Source organism: Crocodylus porosus, unplaced genomic scaffold, assembly GCF_001723895.1.
Source record: "Crocodylus porosus isolate Cpor-Errol unplaced genomic scaffold, CroPor_comp1, whole genome shotgun sequence".
Classification (NCBI taxonomy): Eukaryota; Metazoa; Chordata; order Crocodylia; family Crocodylidae; genus Crocodylus; species Crocodylus porosus.
Window position 1 is genome coordinate 63,493,694 of NW_017728943.1, and position 23,668 is coordinate 63,517,361.

Here is a 23,668-nt window from a genome sequence, read left to right on the forward strand (position 1 = left end):
TGCCACACACAGAGAGACTAAAAAGCACAGTTGCTTCCACCTTGTTTATAGCCAGAATTTTTGCACTACAATATGAATGTTGCAAACTATAAGCAGAGAGAAAGCAAAGCTAAGTGGCCTTTAATAGTATGCTGTGTTCCTTGAAGTTAGCTCCATGTATACAAGAGATTAATTGCATGGAATGTATTTTATTGGCCAGAGTTCATGGTCTCACCACACACAAATATTTACTTCAAATATTTCACATAAAAAGAATGGATTGAAAGGAATTTCACAGGAATTCCCAGGGAGCTAGTGACAAACACTAAGGCATGACCCAGGGGACCAAAGTATTTGTTAAATCTTTTATTATATCACAAGCTGAAAATCTGAACTTAGCCTTTGTAAATCAAGTGGAGGAATCCTATAGTTGCTGTGACAGAGGTTAATATTAACAGTTAAAATAACAAAGTAGCACAAGAAGCTTCAAGCTCAGGCCCACCCTTGTCAGATATTTATAAGACTAATTACTACATGGAGGCAGAAATCCTAGTCACACTTTGGAGAAAATGATATAAGCCACATTTACAACAACCCATTTGTTTTTTCTCTCTAGCAGAGCTTCATTACTCACAACTTCATTTTGCAAAATTATAGCATTTCTGTGTGATAGCAGTAGATACATTTGTAGGGATTATTTGAAAACAGAATAAAAATAGAGCCAAGCATATTGTTGGTAAGGCGGCAGGAGAACAGTAAGAAATGATGAAGTGTTGAGTTGCTCCTGAGAGCAATGGACCACATTTTCTTGACCCCAGGGAAAGATAAGGGTGGTGAGAATCTAGCAGGGGGTATTCATTTCTTCACAAGTCCAGCCCTCATGATGGTACGAATCTTCTCTCATGAGCCATAAGAAACAAAATGATTGAAATTCAGATCAGCCTCAAGTACAGAAAATACATTATTTCTGAATGAGTATATTTGTAATAGCTAACCATTACATCAGCAATGAAACCCCCCCCCATCAAGAAACGAGCCAGCTAATCACCAGTAATGAAAGGAGCATGAGAGTTTGTCTATACAATGACAATCCAACCTGCAAAATTACTACAAATACTAGCTTAAACCCTACTTGTCTATAATATTAATTCCCACACCATTCCATTTTTGTCCCTTTCACATTGTAAGTTATTTTGAAACTTTGGAATGTGCATTTCTTTGTACTAGCATGGCACATAGCACATTTTCAGTGCTCTTGCAATATGAAAAACAAAGAATATGGAAAATAAAGCAAGATCTTAACTCACAATACACTGCAAAGTAAAACTCTTGCTTAAAAGCACATTTTATTTAATAAGAGTATTAAATGAGCAAATTTTAGCAACAGCTTGTACGGTGTTTACAACCAAAGTAAATTACCTACACCAAATATTTTTTATTTCCTAAGTATAACAATGAAACTGAATAAAATCTCTTTTGAAGTTAAACCATCAGCAATGATAGAACACACACATTAGTATTTCTTTGCCAAATGCAAAATTGTCTGGACTATAGTCATCTGTAACATTTCACTTGTTTAACTTTTATGGATAAGAGATATTATTTCAAACACGAATGGATTTTGTTGAGAGCCACTGAGCCAAAGACAGGAATTTGAGGTGTCTGCAACAAATGAGTTCCGAGATAATCTTTTCACCACTTCTCTTTCGTGCCTTCATAATGCCAAACACATGTGCAACCACTATAACGATGGATACAGTCACTTAGTAGAGCGGTTTCAGAGTGATCTGGCCTTCCTCCATTTCCCAGGTGTTGAAAAGCAGCCATTACAAAAAAAACCCCTATCCAAAGTGGCAAGTCAGAGGAACTACACTAAGTTGATAGCAAAAGTGCTCTTGGGTTGGCGTAGGCTAACTGGTCAACAGGTTATCTTAGACTGTAAATCAGAAACCATTCAGAGCTGCAGGCTGAAACTACCTGGCTCAGATCTGAGGTGGGTTGGCATTCCCCAAAGGCTATGACTTTTCCCTGCTGCTACTTCTCCCCAACCCCAGCTGCAGCATGGGCTCCAGCAAAGCTTTTGCTGCCTGCAGTGAAGTCCACCTGAGAGAAGAGGGAACAGGCTCCTGTTAATCTGGGCTGGGCTGGAGTTAACTCTTACAGGGAGCAATTTCTTGATATCTTTGGTTGGAACAACTGCATAACGAAGAGAGATGTTAGAGAAACTTTTGGGTATAGCATGCCCTGCCTCACATCAGGCAAAGGGCATTGTGTGCCCAAAAATGCATCTCATATCTCTCCCCACTAGTTGGTCTGATAGCAGTTTTCACCAACCCCCCTCCCCATGCCTGTTGTAACACATATACACAATATATATTAAATATATATATGACATCTGGGACCCATGGAGATGCAATGCTCCAACCCCACTTCTGACAAGGAAGGCAGAGCAACCAAGCCTGGGCAGAGCTGTGATGCAGTGTTTTACCTCAGCTGCAGCCACAGCTCTGGTTTCTTTATAGAGCTGCTGGGGTGGGTGACCCCATGGATTCAATTTTAATGGTTTGTGCATACGTCCATGTCATGTGGGCTTGTGCCAGCCAAAATCTCACTATGGGGAAATGGCACAGGGCTCAGCCCTTAGCAACACGCTTGTGGTTTCCATATTGCTGTCAAGCCAGAGGCTGAGCTGCAGGTGCAGAGGAGCAGCCAGCACCAGGCTGGTAGGGGGTTGACTGGGTAGCTTTGCTGAGAAACAATGAATTGCAGGGGGTGGCTTAGGCAGGGGGCAGTCAAAGGAGCCCCTGAAGACCACTTCCTACCCCTATTTCTTCTGCCCTCAGACTGCGAAGGCTCCCTTGCCACACAGCCGCCTTAAATACCGCTGGACTGACCAATCAGCTTCCCTTCCGCTCTACTACGGCCCAATCAGATCCCTGTCTCTCGCCCCCGGTGCTCCTCCCGCCCCCCCCAGCTACTCCACCGTACGCTCTTCCCGACGCGTCTCTCTCCACCCTCGCAGCCAATAGCATTTGAATGCGCCTGAACGCACCAATCGTGGCGCTTGCTCCCGCCCCGGGGCTCTCGGAGCCGCAGCTGAGAGGCTTGGGGGTCTTGAGTGGCGGCGTTATTAGCCAATCAGAGCCGGTAGCAGTTTATCCTTACGAGAAGCCGCGCTGGCGGTGGTTTCGAAAGTTGAGCGGAGCCGGACGCGGGGCCGCGGTGAGATTCCTCCTGCCCCTTCTTCCTTCTAGGGGGGCTCGGGCGACCGTTAACCGCCACCCCCTCCCCCGCACCGACGGAGCCGGGACCGGGAAGAAGTGGCTGGCTCCGGGCTCCTTGGGCTGGGGGGAGCAGTTGTTTGGTGCGGTTGGGGCCGGCGGTGCCAGTCTTAAATATGATGAAAGTATCGCCATGGAAGCTGGAAATGATCGTGTGGGCGGACACTGGGCAAATATGCATGCAAATGAGGCCCCCCATTTACTTTGCTGCTGAGGGGTAGGAAGAATGTCGGGCACTCTGTGGGACTGGCCCCATTGCATGGTTGGGCTAGAGCTAGCTGAGCTTTTCAAGGCTCCACTTTAAGCCTTTAAGATTTCATAGACATTTGGGCCGGAAGGAACCCTGGAGGATCATCGAGTCCAGCCCCCTGCCCCGTGGGCAGGAAGTCAGCTGGGGTCATAGGATCCCAGCAAAAGCCCATACTTAAAGATAACGTAGCATCTGCCATCCTTTTAATCATGGGATAGTAGAACATGAGGGTTTGAAGGGATCGGGGACCTCCAATCCCCTGCTCAGAGTCCCAACTATTAGGACGAGCCCCAACTGAAGCCTGCATAGGAAACCTAATGTTGTGCCAAGGCACAACACGCAGGCTGTGTGATACAGCTAGGCAGGAGAACTTGAGAAACCATCTGGGCTTAACCTGCTCCAAAGCAGATCACTTGAAACAGATCGGACCAAGAGCACCTTGTGTTCGAAAGCTTGTGTGTCCCACTTATGTAGTGGGTCCGATAAAAGCTATCGCCCTAAGGCATCCTTGCCCCTTGTATAATTTCTGGACCGTCACAGCTACAATTTCACTTGCACTATTTATAGTTCGGAGGCTGATGTGAACCTGACTTTTTTTTTATTGTGAATCTTATTTCTCTGCTTATTCAGCAGCTCATCTGAACTCTATCCAAGCTATGTGGTTGGTCCAGTAAAAGTGATCACCCTAAGGAATCCTTGCCCTGTATTTCTTTAGAAACATAAGTATAGGTGGGTTGGCAATTGGGAAGGATGTGAGGCTGGTTTTTAGAACGTGAGTCTGTCTTTGGAAATTTGAGTTTGACCTGAGCCTTAGGTAACTTGCAAATGTGCAGCTGTATTTTGGAACATTTTAAAGCCTCTTATCTAAGTGTTTGTTATTCTCTTATAGTAACTTAAACATGCAAAGTGGTCATTCAATAAAGAGTGGTCTACATGAGTAATATTTGTCTTCTGTGAATGCACAGCTAACTTATTCTACCTTAATTTTAATCTCAAAACCTATATGATTACTTTATTTGCCATTGTATCAAATACAACTTGAAGAAACAGTTGTACAGCTGTGTCAAAAAGGGCTCAATGATTGGACATGTGTTTATACTTACATGCTTGCCTCATGCTGGCAGAAAGAGAGCCACATGCTCAGCTGTTTTCCTTCCAAATGTTATAAACTGTTGTAAAGAGAGCAGGACAGCAGGAGCCTAATATGACGGTATAGTTTCTCTCAGCAGAGTGCAGAAGTAGTAGGAGTGTTGCTGGCAGATCGAGGGATATAATTATTCCCCTCTACCTGGCACTATTGAAGCCACATCTGGAGAACTGTGTCCGATTTTGGGTCCCCCACTACAAAGGATGTGGACAAATTGGAGAGAGCCCAGTGGAGGACAATGAAAATGGTTAAGGGGCTGGGGGACATGTTTTATGAGGAGAGGCTGACGGAACTGAGCTTATTTAGTCTAGAGAAGAGAAGACTGAGAGGGGATTAATAACAGCCTTCAACTACCTGAAGTGGGGTTTGAAAGATGACGCAGCTAGACTGCTCTCATTGGTGACAGATGACAGAACAAGGAGCAATGGTCTCAAGTTGTAGCAAGGGAGGTTTAGGTTAGATATTAGGAAAAACTTTCTCACTAGGAGGGTAGGAAAGCACTGGAACAGGTTACCCAGAGATGTGGAATCTCTATCCTTAGAGGTTTTTAAGACTTGGTTAGAGAGAACCTTGGCTGGGATGATCTAGTTGGGGCTAGTCCTGCTTTGAGTTGGGGGTGGGGAGGGGTTGGACTAGATGATGACCTCTTGAAGTCCTTTAGATCAACTCTAATTTTCTATGATTCTAAGACTTCCAACATAAATGTGTATTGAAGCATTTTGCCTGCACAGCTACACAGTAATGAAAAATCTTTAACAAATTATATATTGATATGATTCTAAGTAAATTATAGGAGCTAGCATTCTAAAATGCACCTGAAAGCATAGAAGCAAAGAACTAAAAAAATCCTTGTAAAAAATTAAATCACTTGCTTTTCTCCATCTTCTTGTAAGAAAGAAGATGTTAAAGTAGTCACTCTCCAGGTATAAAGTTGCTGGCCATGGTTTGGGTGTCCATAATGTTGGTGATCTTAGTGTTGCCCACTTTTGCTCTCTGCCTTAACTGATGACTGATATACTTCCTAATCGCAATAATGCCCGTTTCCCCCCCCCCAGCCCCCTGAAATTTCAACCTTTTAGGATCTGGTATTTTTCCTCTGTGTTTCAGGTTTTAATAATTTTTCATTTGATATTAAGGAACAAGGAGATAAAATGAGTTGGGCTGTGGAAGAATGGAAAGAAGGTCTTTCCACAAGAGCCCTTCAGAAGATTCAGGAGCTTGAAAGTCAACTAGACAACTTGAAAAAAGAACGACAGAAAAGGCAGTTCCAACTTGACTCTCTGGAGGCAGCTTTGCAGAAGCAGAAGCAGAAGGTAATTTATAATGCATCTTATCCTGTTCACATGCATTTAGAATACTGGTATCAAGATCTTTGCATTATCCTGTTGCTTTGAGTATGTCACTCCACTCTACAGACTTTCTTGTAGTTTTTTTTTTTTTTGCTACTTGAAACAGAATCTGTTTGGCTTCATTTTAAAGATACTGATATAACCCATCCCTTTTCTACATATGATCTGTCACTTATTTAAAAAATCATCTTCCACCTCTGATCGGACTGAGGCTAGTGTCCGTTGCTTAACTGTTAAACTTTCAGACAGGCAATTTTGTGTGTTCTCAGTGCTACGCATCTCACTTCTGCATGAATAACTGTGGAGCTACCTTGGTAGCTTCAGATCCTTCCTTCACAGGAACTCTCTTTTGCTGTGATGCATGCAAAAACCTTAATAGAGGTTTGGTCATCATTATACTGTTGCCTAACATACAAGACAACACTGGTCAGTTATTTCTTTGAACATCACTGTAACATCTGTACTATGAATTTCTGCCATCATAGGTAATGCCAGTATGTTGGAGTATGAAGCAGTGCAATATCGGACTATTTTAGTTCTGTTGACAGAAGCCCCTAGAGTAGTTGTAGTTATACTAGCAAAACTGCATTTATCACTGTCTTATTTGCCTCAGGAGGTGTGGAAGAAAAGGACATAGTTTTGGTATATTAGTACAAAGCGCAGCTTGCTGGTATGCCTTTCTCTGCAACATTGCTCTTAATACATGTAATGTGTACATTTAACTCTAGCAGTTCAAGAATTTTGTTTATGAAACTTATCTGATTGGAAGATTAGGGTGCAAAGCTGTCAGTGATATGATTTTAGGTTTAGTCATCTCATGTCTTGTAAGGGTTATAAGGAGCTTTTCTGGCTTGTGTGGTATTTGGTGTTAGACTACTACTTTAAAGAAATCACTTTAACATGTGCATGTGTCAGAGTGTTGACAAGTGGCAAATGCCTGGTTCAAAATTGTCATGCATATGCTAGAAAGATGACAAAACAGCTTTCTGTATAACTAAAGTTTTCAGTACTGTCAAACCCTCTAAATGTAGTGAAGGAAAATATTTGCATGGCATAAAATAATTTCTACTTTACAGAAAAAAACATTCAGAGTAAAGTCAGAAGAGGACTAAGGTATTTCAAACACCCCCTCTTTATTCACAGGCTTGATCAAAATCTGAAAATAAGAGAGACATTTTATTATTGACTATTCCAATTAGGTTGAAAATGAAAAAAGTGAAGGAGCAACACTGAAAAGAGAGAACCAGAGCCTGATGGAATTATGTGATAATCTTGAGAAAGCAAAGCAGAAAATTTCACATGAACTTCAAGTAAAAGAATCACAAGTTAACTATCAAGTGGGGCAATTGAATTCAGGAAAGAAACAAATAGAGAAACTGGAACAGGAGCTTAAAAGGTGAGTATTTAAAAGTGTGTATCTTAAATGTAGCTGTTACTACTTGTTGAGGTGCAGTACCAGATCAGTCAAGGTACCTTATTTTGGCTCCAGAGGTGTCAGTTTGGGTCCCACTCCTAACTGGAGCCAAAAGTTGTCACCATCTATCAAGCTGTAAATAAATACTGGATCATTCAGGCACAGGAGCCAAAGGTAGACAGATGTGGTTGCTAGTCTCATCATTACTCTGTTGTTTGCTGTTGGCTACAAAGATCAGTGTACTCTAATCATGCTAGCCCTACAGGCTGGCTCTTGTAACTTGGTTACAGATCTACTTGCTTATTTTCCATTAAAAAAATAAACGGGTTATTCATATTCTTGTTCTCCATTTTAAATGAAGTTCAAGTGTGTAGCTAAATAATTCAAACATGTGCCTAATGTTTAGGTTCCTACAGTACACTTTTAGGTAGAGTCCTAAAAACAGAGATACTGGGTACTTGGACTTCCTGTTGCATTCAGTGAAAATTATGAATACGAGGCACATCTGTCTTCAGGATCACTTTTTTTGAGGGGCATCACTGCATATACTTTTTCCCCAATATGGCTACAGTCAGTCTTCTGCTTCTCTGCGCATCTTGTGTTGTCCGTTTCTCAAAGCAGACATCTTTCTTTTGAGTGTTTTAACATTCTGTGTTCCCAAATTAACACATCATGCCCTTTTGGTTATATAAGGAGGCAAGTACAAACCCCAAATGAGTGAGCGGGTTATATTTAAAGTCTGTAGTACAGGGATAGGCAATGTTTGTCGGTAGAATGCCAAAAATACCTGAAACTTCAACTTGTAAGATGTTGGCATGCCAGGGACAGATGGCGGGGGAGCCACAAGGGGCCTGATCCTTGTGACAGAGCAGCCCTGGCCCCTTCTCTGCCATCCACCCTGAGGCACATGTACGCTCACCACCAGCAATGAACTGGGCTGGGGCTCTGGACCTGGTGAAACTGCCTGCAGCCTCCTGGCTGCTTGCCCCTGCTGCCTGCCTCAGAGCCCAGGCTGCTTGCAGCAGGCGGTGGGAAGGCTGCCAGCAGCTGCACTGAGGTCCATGGAGCCCTGGCGTGTTTGTTGAGGTGGGAAGGGGCTGGGGCTGCACTGCCACAACAAGGATCAGGCCCTTGTAGCTCCCTCACTGTCTGCCCCAAGGCATGTGCGCCAAGCCAAATGCCTTTGCAAGCTGCAACCTGACATGTGCCTGGGGTTGTCTACCCCTGCTGTAGTACCTTATTTCTCTTATGATTTAAAACAAGTGAAGAATGTCTTGGAAGTCTTAAATCAGGGATGGGCAATTATTTGGGCTGGAGGGCCACTTAGGGAGTTTTTGGTGAGCTGTTGCAGGTGGGCGGCGAGAAAGGGGCCTGTTTCTTCAGTTTTCCAAAGGCGTGCTTGGCACTTCACCTACTTGTGTGCTTTGGTTTCTTTTGGGTTTTTTTTCTATTTTGTTCATTAATATATTGGGAAAGGTAGGATCCATGAGAATCATGAGTGGCACAGAATCCTTTATGTCAATAGGACGGTTCCTACCTAAAACACAAAGTTTGGTGTTTTAATAAAAAAAAATTGGTTCAAGACTTGTAACTGTTCCTCTCTATGGAAATCTTTAGTAAAATGTGAAAAATGTATGTAAAATGAAGAGAGACCAGCGAAGTGTCTTTCCTTTTATAGTTATGTACGCCTTACTGGAAAGACGGATGAGGTTGTTTGGGTAGATGTGATTTTTTTATTAGACCAACTAAATAGTTGGAAAAATTGTTCTTTGCAAGCTTTTGGGCACAAACACCCTTCTTTAAGGACATAGGCAGACTCTGTATAAGCTTAGACCAACAGGGCTACAAACAACATCCTTTAAGTATGGTACATAACTATCAAAGCATTTTTGTTCAGTTCATAAACTCAGAAACTACTAGTCTAAGGAGAACACAGTGGGGAGATGTGTTCTGCCCATTAACTCCAACACTGGTAAGAAAAAACAACTTACTGAATCCTTTTATTTCTTATACAGCGCTTAGCCTAACTACCTAGTACTGTGGAGGCATACTTTAGGGAGTTGGGCCCTGGCTAGATCTGGTCTTCAGGTCAGGCTATGGTTCTGTGTATGTATTTTGTGTGTGTATAAAATATATAAGTCAATTTTGCTTTTCATGTTTTAATATATTCTTACAATAGCCAAATATCACAAGCTGTGAAAGTACAGGTTCTAATATTAATTTGTATCATACTATAATTCTGAACTGGTATCTAAAACAATTCAGTTTGCATTTTGACCTCTTACATTTAAGAATAGGAGTTCTTATTTCTTCTGGCTAATTCCATTTTATATAATTCCTTTTCAAACAGGTGCAAATCCGAGCTTGAGAGGAGTCTGCAATCCCTTACTACAGGAGATATATCATTCAGTGGCACACCACAGAAGACTTTTACTGCTTCTTTAACACCAACTCAAAATCAGAATGGTAAACTTGTTTCTTCCCTGTGATACACATAATAGAAAAAATATTAAATTCTTTTGTACAGTGGAAAAGGAAAAGTCCAGCAAAGCTTATCTTAAAGGTGTATCAAAGTAATGTGTACATAGTTTTTTTTCCCCCTACTCAGTTTATTCTGTAGCTTTTATATCACATTCATTAATGGATTTTCTTATAAGAGCATGAATAGTCATGTATATCTACAGATTTCATTGCAATTTTATGAAATAAAGCTCTTATTTTTAATATCGGCTGCAGCCAGTTTTTGCATAATTGACTTCACAAATGTTACTTTGGTTAAAACTGAATCAGCATGACACTGATGACTGCTCAGGTTAGAAAAATATTTTAAGTTCAGTTGTCACATGGTAGTGTGCATGCCTATGCAATTCAAGCAAAAGCCAGCTGACTATTTTGTACCTTTTTGTCTTTTATGTCAGTGATGCCAATTTTAAAATTTGCAGTTTGACCTATATGATTTTTAGGGTACACTTTTTAAATGAGCCTAAGGGGTTTGTTATGCAACTATCACTGATTTCCTTTAGGTTGCTTTGAAGATCCCAACTGCAATGCCTGATATGTCACATTAATGCTAAAAATTAATGTTAATTATATGGAAATACTAGGAAAAAGTCTATTTTCATTTGGCATTATGTGTCCATTGTACCTGAAGCACTGGTCCCTAGGCCTTGCAGTAGTCTTTTCATTGCGGCACTGAATTCTAGATCTCAGTCCAGTGTGTAAGACTGAGCTCCTGAAATGATTAATTTTACTTTTTAGAAGATTTCACCGAGCTTTGTCTCATACGTCTGGAGGTTTCTGATGCTGTTGGTTTATCATTTTTGTTTAAATATGGGCATAAACTTGTTATCTATGTACAGACTTAATAAAAGTTCATTAAACAAATTGCAGATTCAAAGTTTGAGGAGCTACAAGAAAAATATAATAAAGAAGTTGAAGAAAGAAAAAGATTAGAGGCAGAACTGAGAGCCAGCCAAATTAAAGTAAGAATAATTTAAATGGTGTATGTAGTATTATTAGTGATATAATGTAAGAAGTGGATAAAAGTGAAATACCTCAAAATTAGCCAAATGATTTCTGAGGAAAATCTGGTATAATTAAATGTATTGTTTTCATTAATGGCATAACTTACAAATGTAGATTTCAGAGATTCATGAGTAAAATAAGAAGTACATATAGTTCACTTCCTGACAGCTTTTCAAAACTAAGTGATACTTTTTTGACTTTTAGGATTTGTTAAGCATTTTAACCTAAGGAATTATAGGTGGGGACCTAACAAATTCACGGCGGACGTAGAGTGTGCAGCAGCTCCTTTTAATTTTGCATGTTTCCCCATGTGCACCTTGTTCCTTGCCCCACCTCCTCGCTGATGATTAGTGGCGGACCCGCTCCCTCCTAATCAGCATGGAAGTGAAAACTGAGATTTTAAACGAGCCATTTTTGCCTCCCTACTAGTTGGTAATAAATAGCAGGGCCATCTGAGGCCTCTCAGTCAATCTGTAGTGGGAGGCAAAAACGGTGCCATATTTAAAACCATAGCTTTTGCCTGCCCTCTAATCAGGAGCAAGTCGCAAGTGGTGTATGTGTGTATCTATATCGAGTTTAGCACTAAGTACGTAACTGATGACATAACTGATGAGAGCTGATTTTAAGAAACTTGGCAGGAAAATATTCTAATATTAGTTTAAAATTAAAAAAACCCCCAAAAACCAGACATGCCAGATAAAAGAAACCACAAATACAACTTCTTGGAATTGTAACCCTCCTTAGCTGACTAGGATATTAATCTGAACTATTTCAGCCAGTTGCCTACTAGAATATAAAAGCAGCTTGAATTGCATAGTATCTTGCACAGCTGGATGGCTAGTATTACTATGTCATAAAAAAAATTGAACTGATATCTTGACCTATTGCTCTACCATTTCCAACTGGGGTGGGGGGGTTGATGAATACATTCTCTCAATTTGTCAGATATGGAACTATATAAAGTTGTGTATGCTTTTTTTCACTCTTTTCTTTGACAGAAAATAAATCAATCTCATCTTCAAAACACTATGAGTCACAGGGAAATTGCTCGGCATCAGGCATCCTTGTCAGTTTTCTCCTGGCAACAGGAAAAGACACCAAACTGTCCTTCATCCAGCAATCAGGAAACCCCCTTAAAAAGAATTTTTTCTACCTCCAGTTTTCCTTGGGAACAAGAGAAGACTCCCAGCCATTCTGGCCTGAGATCAGAGAAGAAAGATTTCAACAGAAGTTTCTCTAATAATTCTAGTAATTCTCCAGTCATTGATAGGTTAAAAGCACAAAACCAAGGTATCTTGCATAGTGCAACAGTGTCTTTAAATGTGATTTTAAGGAGAATTTAAAACCAATACATAGAACTTCTTCATTAAAGACTATAAGTCTTTCTCAGCCTTTTAATGACTTGGAGGTCAGCGTATAAAATACTATATGATAGGTCTGTTAACATTTTTTAATTGATAAAAACGTTCTTCTAGGAAGGACCAATTGGTAAGGTAACTCGGTTTTCATTCAGCTATGTTTAGTCCCTTTTGTTTTTCTGATCCTGATCTTTGTATGGCTATAAGAGATTTTATATTATAAACTTGCAGAATAGGTCCCTGTTAGAAATGTGATGTACTGAATTTGGGGATATAGAAAAATGCCATTTAAAATACTACCTTCCTATTCCAGGCAATAATGACTTTTCATGAGAAATAACCAGAATTTGTTGTCTTCTTTTTGGCAAAGGAAGAGTAAATACAATAAATAGGTTACCTTCCCATTTGTTTCTGAGTTTTGTCTAAAACAGATTTTGAAATAAACTGATAACCAAGGTCCTTTACTAAGCTGTTCTTTCTCATGCCTCAGATAGGCAACAGAGGCAGGGGCAGTGTATGCCCCTTGTTAAACTAAAGAGTGCAGTAGAATGAGCAGTTAAAGTTTTCTGAACTGAGTGCACTTCTCACCCTTCCCTCACTAAGGGAATTGAAAGGTTCACCTTTACCTTGCCTGCCCCCATGTAGTGAAGGATCTGTATAGAGTAGCTGTAAAGTTTTAACAGTGATTTAGCAGCTGTCTTGGATGAGCTTTGTGTCATCAGCAGATGTGCTGTTTTGTCACAGGGGATTTATGATCATTTCATGTGACATTCCTTAATTTTAGCTCAGTCTCGCTTTGGTTTGAGGTTTTCTGTCAGTTAATTTGGTAGTATTTAGTCTGTATACCATTCTTTTTGAAAGGATGGATGGGTCTCTTCAGAAGCAATTTCTCTCTCAGCACTTTGTTCTTCTGGAAGATTTCTACATAGAACCCATGAGTCTTAAAGTAGCCTTTCAAAAAAATTCTTATTGGTATTAGTGAAATCTATGAGGTAGGCTTTCCAGTTGCTGAGAAATTTCACGTTTAAAATTTGGTTTCGGTCCAAATCGGGGAAAAAAAAACCCCTTACAATTTCCAAAGTTTACAGTGCAGAAATTTGGGGAAATTTTCATTTTCTAAATACCCCACATGGTATTTCCTAAATGAAATTATCTTCCCAGCGTTTCTTAACACTGCTGAATGTAACTGAGAGGCTGCCCCAGATCAAGGGGTTGTGAAACAGCCACTACCTGGCCCACAGGTAGTTTACAAAGAACCCAGGAAGGATTTCATGTGACCTTTCCCTGGATTCAGTAAAAGGTTGTTGAATGCAAGATGTTTTGGTTTCAGCAACTTGGTGTTTCCAACCAGCTTTACTGGTAAATCTTTTTTTGTAGAATAGTTTTACAAGTAGAAACATCCACTTGTGATGCACTGTTTATTCAAAAGCCTAGAGTTTCAGGTCAAGGCTTAGTTTATATTGTTGTTTTATCTTAAAATTAATTGCATCTGACTGCAGCTTTATAGGGGTTGTCCACGACTTAAAGAAGAATTTTTATTTTTTCTGTCATTGTTGATGTATGTGTGTATGTTATATAACAAGCAAGTAGTTTTGCGTCCTGCAGCAGTGGGACAGATCATCATAAAAGATTAACACACAATAATTTCTCTTACTTGTTAACAGTTTGATGTTGCACTCTATTATTCTTCAGAGCTAAAGGGGAGAAAATCAGATTCTGAATTTCTCTAAATACTTTTATCTTGATAATATTAGTTTTAGTTTGCAGATATGCAAAGCTTTAATCATCTGAAAAATGAGGTTAGACCTTTAACAAAAATGTCTTCAGCGGAAGCAGATCTTTAGAGCAGTAGTTCTTGACCTCATTAGACTCAAAGCATCCCTTGAAAAATACCAATTTTTACGTTTCACCTCGTTGTTGACTGGAAAAATAATAGAACAATTCTTCTGTCTCAAAGAACTAAAGACCACAGCAGGGTAGATTGTTTTTGATGCAGACAGGATTCCTGTTTGAAATTTCAGGATTTATCTTATGAATCACATGTAGGTGCTTGCACGTTTAGTATCTTGAGGCACCTTTAAAGGACCTCAAGGCATTCCAGGGTGCCATGGCATCTACTTGAGAATCACTGCTTTCAAGGAACTATGTCTGCAGTATTGGTGGTCCTTGCATACATATAAGAACCAGAAAATAAAGCTATTAAAATTAATTTGTCTAGAGTCGCTCCTGATGCTCAAAAATATATAACTGGTGCCCAGGATATTTTTAAAATTTGGCATGCTTTAATAACTCATTGTTATAAATAATATAAGGACATTTTATGAAAAATCTCACTTATTAAATACATTAATATTTTAACATCCTTTTTATTTGTACTTCTCAGGGGCCTGAGGTTTTATAAAATACAGAAAATAAATCTTTTTAGGTTGTGTAGGCTGCTTGTAAGTAGCTTTTTAAAATACTAAAACATTTCTCACATTCTTTTTTAAATTAAGAGCTAAGCTCCAGAGTTAAAGAACTGGAGCACATTCTACAAGTTCAAGAAAAAGAAAAGAAATCTCATATGAATAAACTTCAAGAAACTCAACTTCAGCTGGATAAAATGAAGCAGACATTAAGTGAAAAAGATAATAACTTGAACAAAGGCAAAGATGAACTGACTAGAATGACAGCACAACTTGACCAAGCTGCTGCACAGGTACCGTGTTGAATCAGATCACTTTTGGCTCTTTGTACAGCTAATTTCCTGTGCTAATGTTTGTCAGTTATTTAGCCACAATTACATTTTCAAGATACCTGAATATTGTTTTATTAGCATATACAAAAGAGAAAAAATTATATCAGACAACTTTTTAATACTTTTAATTAGCCTGCCATTTTCTGAAAGGTCCCAAGACCTTCATAACAGTAACTTGTCGTCATACAAACTCTGGCCTTTAGGTAGGATTCTTTGAAAATCTGAACAAGCCTTGTTGATGAAGTATTGTGGAGCAACAATGACATCTGGTGGCAAGATCTGACCTCAGATGGCCACTGTAAGACAATCTAGGCTGCAATTTAGAATCTACTTTTTAAGCTTCAGTAGGCCAAGGAAAATGGTCCATGGATTCTAAAGGATAAGGTTATATTAAAAACTAGGTTGTGATGGACTTAAAGCTGAGAATGTCTTACAATATATGTGCTGTAATTATAAACAATACTTTTAGAAATCCAAGATATTTAGACTTGGGGCTTAATTTAAAGGGCCCCTGATGTTTGCACATATGGAAATGTAAAAATAAAGTTGCTTGGCGGGGAAGAGCCTTTACTTTGTTTTCATTGACTTCCTCCTCTGGTCTGTCTGCAGTGAGGAAGAGGTGGGAGTCCTGGCTCTGTAGCCTGCCCCGTAGCACCCAATGACAGCCCTGCTACTGCGCTCACTCCTATTTAAGCCCTATCAGCTCCACTGTGCAACTCTGCCTGGTTCCTGTCTCCCGAGTAGCCACTAGTTACCTCCCTACTGCAGCAACTGTGTGATGCTGCAGCCCTGACAGCAGGTAGCACCAAGCTGGGAGGTAAACAGTAAATGTTAAATGGTATAAATACAATTACTGTTTAAACTTTTACATTCCTAGTGCCCCCATGCTTCTAACTTTGTACAATCTGAAAATTTAAGTGGATAAAAAATGAAACAAATGCTTAAAAATAAACATTTATTTTTAGCTTTTTAAATTATTAAAAAAAATAAAAGTTGAATTCCACCAAGCCTACTCTGTCCCTTTTTGTATTTTGCTTTTCCCCCCTGCTTAGTTCAAAGGTGGTGGTGTATTTAAGAAGAAAACTACTGTCCTATATTTTCTGTAGGTATGATTATTGCATTGCACATAATTTTCTGGTAGGATTTCTGTTTGTTGAGAGTTGGGGGTGCATACACACAGACAGTAAAATCCCTGTTATATGGTATTCTACTGTCCAAAGCACTCTACTAACTGGAATTTCTATCCAGACGCGGCGGGAGGTGGGGAGGGGAAGCTTGCACACGGCCGCTGCCACCTGCTACCCTGCGCTGCTGCTGCTCCGCATGCGGCCACCCTTCCCCCAGTCCTGCTCTGCATCCATTTGGAAACCTGCACTTTTCAGGTAATCAGCATTTTTAGATACCTGGCACCCCCCCATTCCCCACTCATGCCTGATGACAGGGATTTTACTGTACTAACTTTCTGACTGTGTTAAGTTGACTTAACGGTTAGAGCATACATATATATGTGGAGCACAGTCAATTTTAAATGCAGTGCAAGATAATATACCTCTGAGGTGTATTATCTTGAGTCACATTAGTTAAATCTACTTAGCTCACAAGTTGGTTGCCACCATATCAAGGGAGTTGTACACATATACTCTCTGACATGGCTCACCTTAAGTCAACTTAGTTAAGTCACCTTACTTTAAGTCAGCTTAGTACGTGTGTATGCAGCCTGGATGCAGGTCTAAGAAGGCTGTAAAATTTTGCTGCATCCTGCCTGTAGGGGATGCTAGTAATTGTACATCAGTATGGGTCAGAGAATTTGCCCCAGGAGCATACAGGAGTTTCTGTTCTCGGCCAGTTGTTTGAGGACCATTAAAGAAGGTAATAGAAATAGGACAAGGCCTGGAACATTGAACTATTCATCCTAGTGTTGAAATAGTTACTTGATTGTGAAGATGTTTAAAGTGTATTCTAACTGTAGCCATAACAAATAGATATGATTAAGGTTTTTTCTTACTGTAACCTATTTTAAAATCAAATATAATTAAGGTAGTAAATATGGAACATATGAAGAATACGTGATGATCTATCATTCAGCTCATCCCAGCTGAAAATGAGAGAGAACAAGTGCCAACTTCTTTAAAAATACTGTAATTTCTAAGTAGTGTTTCACGGGCAAAGAGAGCAAATGGTTTATCTAGAAAACAGTAATTCAGCCTCTGAAGAGAACATGTCAAATTTGGAAACGATTTATTAAACAGTGAGCAAGGATCTCTTAAGTTCCAAAATGTTAGTCTTAAAATTTGAAAGTGCTGTTGGTAGCTATTTAATTTGTACAGTACCTTCCTAGCCAAAGGATGCTTCTCTTTTCTCTACCCAATACAGTTTTTAGTTGTTTGAATTATTGCTTGCTATATTCTGAGTGTACATACATTTTAAACATCTCTTATCAGAGTCCTCCACTTTCAGATTTGTGTTGCTTCTAAAGCTGCAGGAATTTCCTTAATAACTGAGGAGGAGGAGTTTAGTATTATCCTTCTTCGTTTTACAAATACAAGTTGCAAAAGAAAATTAAGCTACTAAAAGAAGAAGAACTCTGGTTATCATGCTCCTTGTATACAGGGGTCACCAGATGTGGCCAGGGCCTGGAACTCTGCCGTCCTAGCCCAGCAGCCCCCTTGCCACTGTCACAAGACAGTGCACCACAGTTTTGAGGATTCCTGCTTTCCAGCTCCCCAGTACCCATGTACATTATCTTTTGGTTTCCTGCTCTGTGAGATTTTGAGGCAGAGCAGCAGAAGAACACTCACTAACATCAGCTCTGCTTCCATCCCAGGAAACAGAAGCTGCAGAGCAGCAATGTCAGTCCACTCTGCTTCCTCCACTATGTGATAGAAGTGGGGAACAGAGCCACGGGTTGCCACAGCCCCCTGTGCACTCCCTGGCTGGAGAACACAACACTGCATGCAAGTGCAATGATTTTGAAGCATGCAATGGGGAATGTTACAAACATTTGAAAACTTCAAACTTTACATCTGTACAAACACTAGATGAAACAGTGGTTTAGGGGCTATACAGGACTGGGATATCCAAGTGAAGTGTGTTTTTTTTTTTTTTTTTGTATGGGGTTGGTTAGGCAAGGTTTTGGCAGGCTGAACAGGACTCAGTTGTGCTTTTCTTCTGAAGCAGCTGTTTGAACTGGTAGATCATGCTTTGTATTGATTGACTGGCAATAGAGCAGGAGCTAACTGAGTCAACTGCTGCCTTTCGGGTATTAAAAATATTTCCTCTTTTTCTCTCATGGCTTTTCCTTTCTGACAAAAAAATTCCTACACCCATCTAGGTTGGTTGAACAGGATGCTGTGAGGAAGATCTGGACTTCAAAATTTATTTTTTATACATAAGTTGCTCCAATAGACTGAATAAACAGTAGGTCTGTTGTCTAAAAAGGCAACCAGAATGTGGTCTTTGACAGTGCACAGATTAAGCTAGTATCTATGAAACTGTGATTAGGTATCCATATGGCATCATCATAATTTTCCCAGAATTCATGTTGTCATCTTTGCATGTTGTCATCTTAGATATTTATTTTCTGTCAGTGTTTCAGCTATAATTAGAAGGGTACTTTTGTCACAATGTTCCATTTCATCAATAATTTACTAAGTTATAACTATGTAAGTGGAACTGCATTTCAATAAAGCATAAATTAAATATGATAGTGCACAGTTACCAGTGCATATGCATGCACAGGTATCAATAATGTTTTCTCATCACATTAAATTGTCTTTTGGGTCATCTTCTAGGTTAATATCAGCTAACCATGAAGAAGCTTTAAATTTTGTCACCCTTTCACTTTATTTCATTTGAAGATTAGTTATTTGCTTTAATGAAAAGACTTCAGAAAATCAAGGATGTTCTGCAGAGAGAGTAATTTTCATTTTGCCATGGCAGTTTTCTTTTAAATTGGTTGTAAATCTCCCTGGTGTGCTGTTAACAGTATTGTCAATTCAACAATGAAAAATATGCTGTTCTTGCTGTTCCAGTGAACCAGACTGGTTTACTGTGGTTTTTTGTTGTTGTTGTTGAAATTCTCAATTATTGCATGTCTAAATGCTTTTAGTTATTTAGCTTTTATTTGTACCTACTGAATTTTATTATGTTATTGTATTGAAGCCAAATGAAATCCCTTATCAGCTTAGCCTTAGATAAAGTTGAGTACCTGTCAGTTTCATCATTCAAGTTTTTGTGATTTCTCCAAAAAAACCCAAAAAAACCTGATTTTTCTGTTTTTTCTTTTTTTCATGGTACCTAGCAGAGAGGGATTCTAGTCCTTATAGGGGAGGTCTTTGGGTGCTATAGCAATACAAATACAATGAAATAACATTTTCATCCGTAACTCTTAAATTCTTCATAGTATGAAACAGTGGAGCAAAAAGTGAAAAAGCTGTCAGAAGAACTGAAGTGTCAAAGACAAAATGCTGAAAGTGCTCGTCACTCATATGAGCACAAAGTAAAAGAAAAGGAGAGGGAATATCTGGAGGTAAGACGAGAACCATTGTTTTCCCTTAGACTGCTCTTATTCAGGTGAACAAATTGTTCATTGTGAAGTACTTTTCCCTGATCTGATCCTACTGTAGGTGTGCTAGTACTTTTGTGCACAGATTCACATTCTTTTGATTAGCAGCAGCAATTGGAGCTATGCGTGTCTTATGCTTCCCACTAAGGAGCATAAAATACTGAGTGGTTCCTACTGACTCCGAATTCCTTCCTTCTGCCCATGACAAGAAGGCAGAACTTAAGTGCCCTCATGGGTTTCTTCTAGCACAGTTAGGATTAGTGTTCCAATAAGTTTTAACATTCAACGTATTTTATTTTTATTTCATTATTTTTATTAAATAAGAGGTTTAGGAGGTGTAAAACATTGATCTCATGGCTGGGACAAGGTCTCTGCTCTTTGTCTAAGGCAGCAATGTTCCTGAATGATAGGCAATTCAAATGCCTCTTTTGCCCTGGTAACCATATAGTTCTAGGAGCGATTTGGTGTTTTACATACCCCTGACGGAGGGGATGATCTCACTGCACCTTGCCTGTTGATTATATAGTGCATCACTATAATATTATCTATCAAGACTTTGGGAAGGCAGGAGTGGAGGAAAGGCTTTGAGTCTTGAAATGTGACTCGGAGTTCTAATTCATTTATGTATAGATAAAAATGTTGGTATAATCAGTTTTATACCCAAATATAATCCAAATGAGTTCCCTAGCCTTGCTTGGAAGTATCCAGTATTAGGATCTCGGGCAGGATAACATGAAATGACATGCATTGGCCAGCACTTTGCAGGTTTGTGTCCCAAAATAAAGAGAGAAGCGCTCTTGCAGAGACTGCGATCAGCAGTTACCTGTTGTGCCTGTCAGGCTAATAAACTGACTTCAGCCATCTTAGAAGAGGCTAAAAATGAAGACTTCATCAAAGTGGCATCAACAAAATGCATAAAACCATGTTATTCAAAAACCTTTGGCAATCCTATTGATTGGGTAGAAATGAAGTGAACCATGATGGAGAAATCTGTATTTGCTAAGTGCTGTTTCTTACTTTGTTTAGTGAGTTAGTACCATCAGTATAGACAGTACTGTTATAGATAGTTCACATATAGTAATGTCTGATTGTGACAAAGTGTGCTTCAAGCATGATTAGCAGGAGTGTTAATCTGGATTATGGTTCAAATTTTGAAGGAGGAATCATGACTGAGTTAGGAGTATGACAACGCTTCAGCCACTGTTTTGGTGCTAGGGAAGATGAATAATGCCACATTTGGGTCTTACAACTTGTGTTTCTTTCTGCTACAGTGAATTTGACCTGATTGTACTCTACCTCCTAAACAAAAGATGAGCAGTCCTTTTGATAGCTGTGGAAACCCAAGAGACAGCGAGCATTTCATCTTACTAGGGTATAGGTGAAATGCTGCTTTAAAAGCAGCACGTTTCAACTCTGCAGTTCTCTGAGTCAAAGTGCCCTTCATTGATCACTGTAGAATGCTTTCCTGAAATTATTACTATTTTACTGCTAAAAGCAAATCTTAGTAGTTTATGGAAGTAATGCTAGAAAATAGGTTGTGAGGGTACATAAGTATGCTGGAGGGGTGTTTGATTTTACTGGAAGATATATGGTTGCCTAGGAAGGCTATAGAAGGGAAGCACTATCACTTTGTTGCCTTTTCCTCCTGACAACCTCTTGTGATTTTTATCTGAAGGGAGTCTAACTTATTTTGTAAATAGATGTCTTTTTCTAGTAGGCATCACACATGCTTCCCTACTTTCTCCTTCACCTATCCTTTTCTGCTCCTTTTGCTATCCCCGATGCCTGTAAAATTCCCCAGGCCTTTCATGGACAGGCTATTTAAAGTGTGTCTTCCCCCACTTCGCTAGAGGTGACAGTTACAGTACTTTGACTAGAAAACTGTGGCAGTTGTATTTATGTTTCTTTTCTACCATTGACTTTTAGGAACTGTCTCGTCAACAGCGTTCCTTACATACACTAGACCAGCAGTGCAACCAGATAAAATCCAAGCTGAACCAGGAACTGCAGCAAGCCAAAAATGACTACAATGCTCTACGGGCAGAACTTGACAAAGTAGGCTTCTTAGATGTAAAAACTTCAAATAAAACTGGGAAGGAAGCATCTAAATTGTGGTCTTCTAGGGTGCCTATACACGAGCAGCGATCCTGTTCCGATATGCTGTAGTAACAGTGTGTCAGAGCAGGCTCGATTAATCAAGTCTGCTGGAGTGTGGTAATTACTGTGCTCCAGCAGACTCCAGCATATCATGTATCAACATCCCCATGCTTAAAAATGGTGGTGGGGGTGCTTTAACTAAAGCTTGTTGAATGAGCTTTAGTTAAAGTGACCCTGCTGCCATTTTTAAGCACAGGGATGCTGCTACATGAGACACTGGGCACTTTAATTAGAGCAGCTCTGAGAGCCACTCTTATTAAAGTGCCCCTCTTTCCCAAACTCCTGGAGCACATGTATAAATGCCTAGTTATATGCTAGCACATGTATAACATGCTAGTTATTTGCTGATGTTTATTTCATGTAAAATTAATAAAGCCTGGTTTTTGTGTGTGTACTTAGATCTATATGGCTATAATATTAAAGTGAAATTAAGTAAATTTCAATTCAATCAGAATAAGCTGTTGTGTGTTCTTATCAAAAGGTGTGTTGATACACAAAGGGCTGGGGCTTAGCTGCTTTGTTAGTTAGCCTGTTTCTCCCAGTGAAGAGAACGACAAGGTATGGATCATGCCACCAAAACAGGCTTGCTGATAGGGGTAAATAGAAGTGGTTGTTTAGGGAGCAAAAAAAACTCCAGGGAGAATTGAGAGAGAATTTCTTGCTGGCTAGTTTCTAGGCAGAGACCCTGGAGGATGGGTGCATCTGAAAGGGAGTAGCAGCCAGCGGGAGAGGTTGCAGCTGGGGAGGGATCTTGCTGGAAAGAGGGCAAGTGACAATTTTTGAGGACTCCAGAGGAGGCTTGTAAGACATCTGCAGTTTTGTTGAGAGCTATACCAAGAGAGAGAGATGCTATGGTGTCAGAGCCTTTTGGCTGAGAAAACCTTTTTCTTTCTGCTCTTATTTAAGAGCTTTTTCCTTACTCAAATAAGTTGCTTTTTATTCTGACTTTGTAATACATAGTCATAGTATATTGACTTAAGATGAGTTCTAAAACTATCTGTTACAACTATTCTCCATGACTTCTTTTTTCCTTGTGTATACTCTTCTTTACACACCTACTGCAGAAACTTCAGGTTCATGCAGGAACTTTGGTGCTTTAAAATTTTCCCCTGGAAAGCTTACTCATTTCCATAATGGCTTTTTTTTTTCTTGGTGATGGAATTTCCTTCCTTTTAACTTGGAGTAGGGCTATTGTGACAAATCTAAAATAAATTAAAATTAGGGAGAAGTATCTGGATCTGATTATGATGATTCAATTTATGATCTTGCTTACTGCTACATGAATGTAAGGTTTCTTTCAGAAGTCTTAACGTAAAGGTTACTACGGTGCTAATCTTTTATCTCTAACTATATTCTCAGGAAATAAAGCTACAGATTTAATGTTTTTAGGCCATAAATACAGGCAATTAAACTTCAGTGTTCTTAAGAGCATGTTACTGCTCCAAGAATCGCAAGTGGCCTTACAACACCATAGTAAGTGGTTTGTAGATATTGCCTCCCTATTTTCAATTAGAAGTTTGAATGTGCATGGTAATTTGCAAGAAATTTTGAGGCCTGTTGGTCAAAAGTCACTGCTTTACATCTCCAAACTGCATGCTTTGATTTAAAAAAAAATACAGTAGTGCAGAAGTGTCAAAAATGGACCGTGGGCTGGATTTGGTCCACAAAGCTGTGTCTTCTGGCCTTCAGGGCTCCTGAAGAGTCTGGCAATTTAGGGTCTGGGTGAGCAGGTTTGGAGTCCAAGGTACAGAGCCCTGTTAGGGCAGGGGGTGGGGTGTGAACAGTGGGAGTGCTGTTAACCTCCACAGCTTCCTCTGCCACTTAAACTGAGTCTGGATCTGGCCTGCAAAGAGTCCTGTGGTCTGTATCTGGCCAAGGGGGCCAAACCAGTAGTTCTGGAGAATAGA

At 39.7% G+C, this 23,668-nt stretch overlaps 1 protein-coding gene across 2 annotated transcripts in view; it reads left to right on the forward strand.

Annotated features, from left to right (window-relative positions):
- The first annotated feature begins 3,139 nt into the window (after positions 1-3,139).
- CENPF (centromere protein F) overlaps positions 3,140-23,668 on the forward strand; it is a 56,002-nt gene continuing 35,473 nt past the window's right edge. Inside the window, exons 1-10 of one of the 2 annotated variants that reach the window (XM_019549465.1) lie at positions 3,140-3,201; positions 4,141-4,229; positions 5,794-5,970; positions 7,206-7,402; positions 9,771-9,886; positions 10,811-10,902; positions 11,944-12,235; positions 14,799-15,001; positions 19,443-19,568; positions 21,531-21,659. In XM_019549465.1, the coding sequence (XP_019405010.1) occupies positions 5,809-5,970; positions 7,206-7,402; positions 9,771-9,886; positions 10,811-10,902; positions 11,944-12,235; positions 14,799-15,001; positions 19,443-19,568; positions 21,531-21,659 (1,317 nt within the window). In that variant the 5' untranslated portion in view covers positions 3,140-3,201; positions 4,141-4,229; positions 5,794-5,808. The remainder of the gene's footprint in view (positions 3,202-4,140; positions 4,230-5,793; positions 5,971-7,205; positions 7,403-9,770; positions 9,887-10,810; positions 10,903-11,943; positions 12,236-14,798; positions 15,002-19,442; positions 19,569-21,530; positions 21,660-23,668) is intronic. The other variant, XM_019549466.1, reaches the window with a different exon arrangement.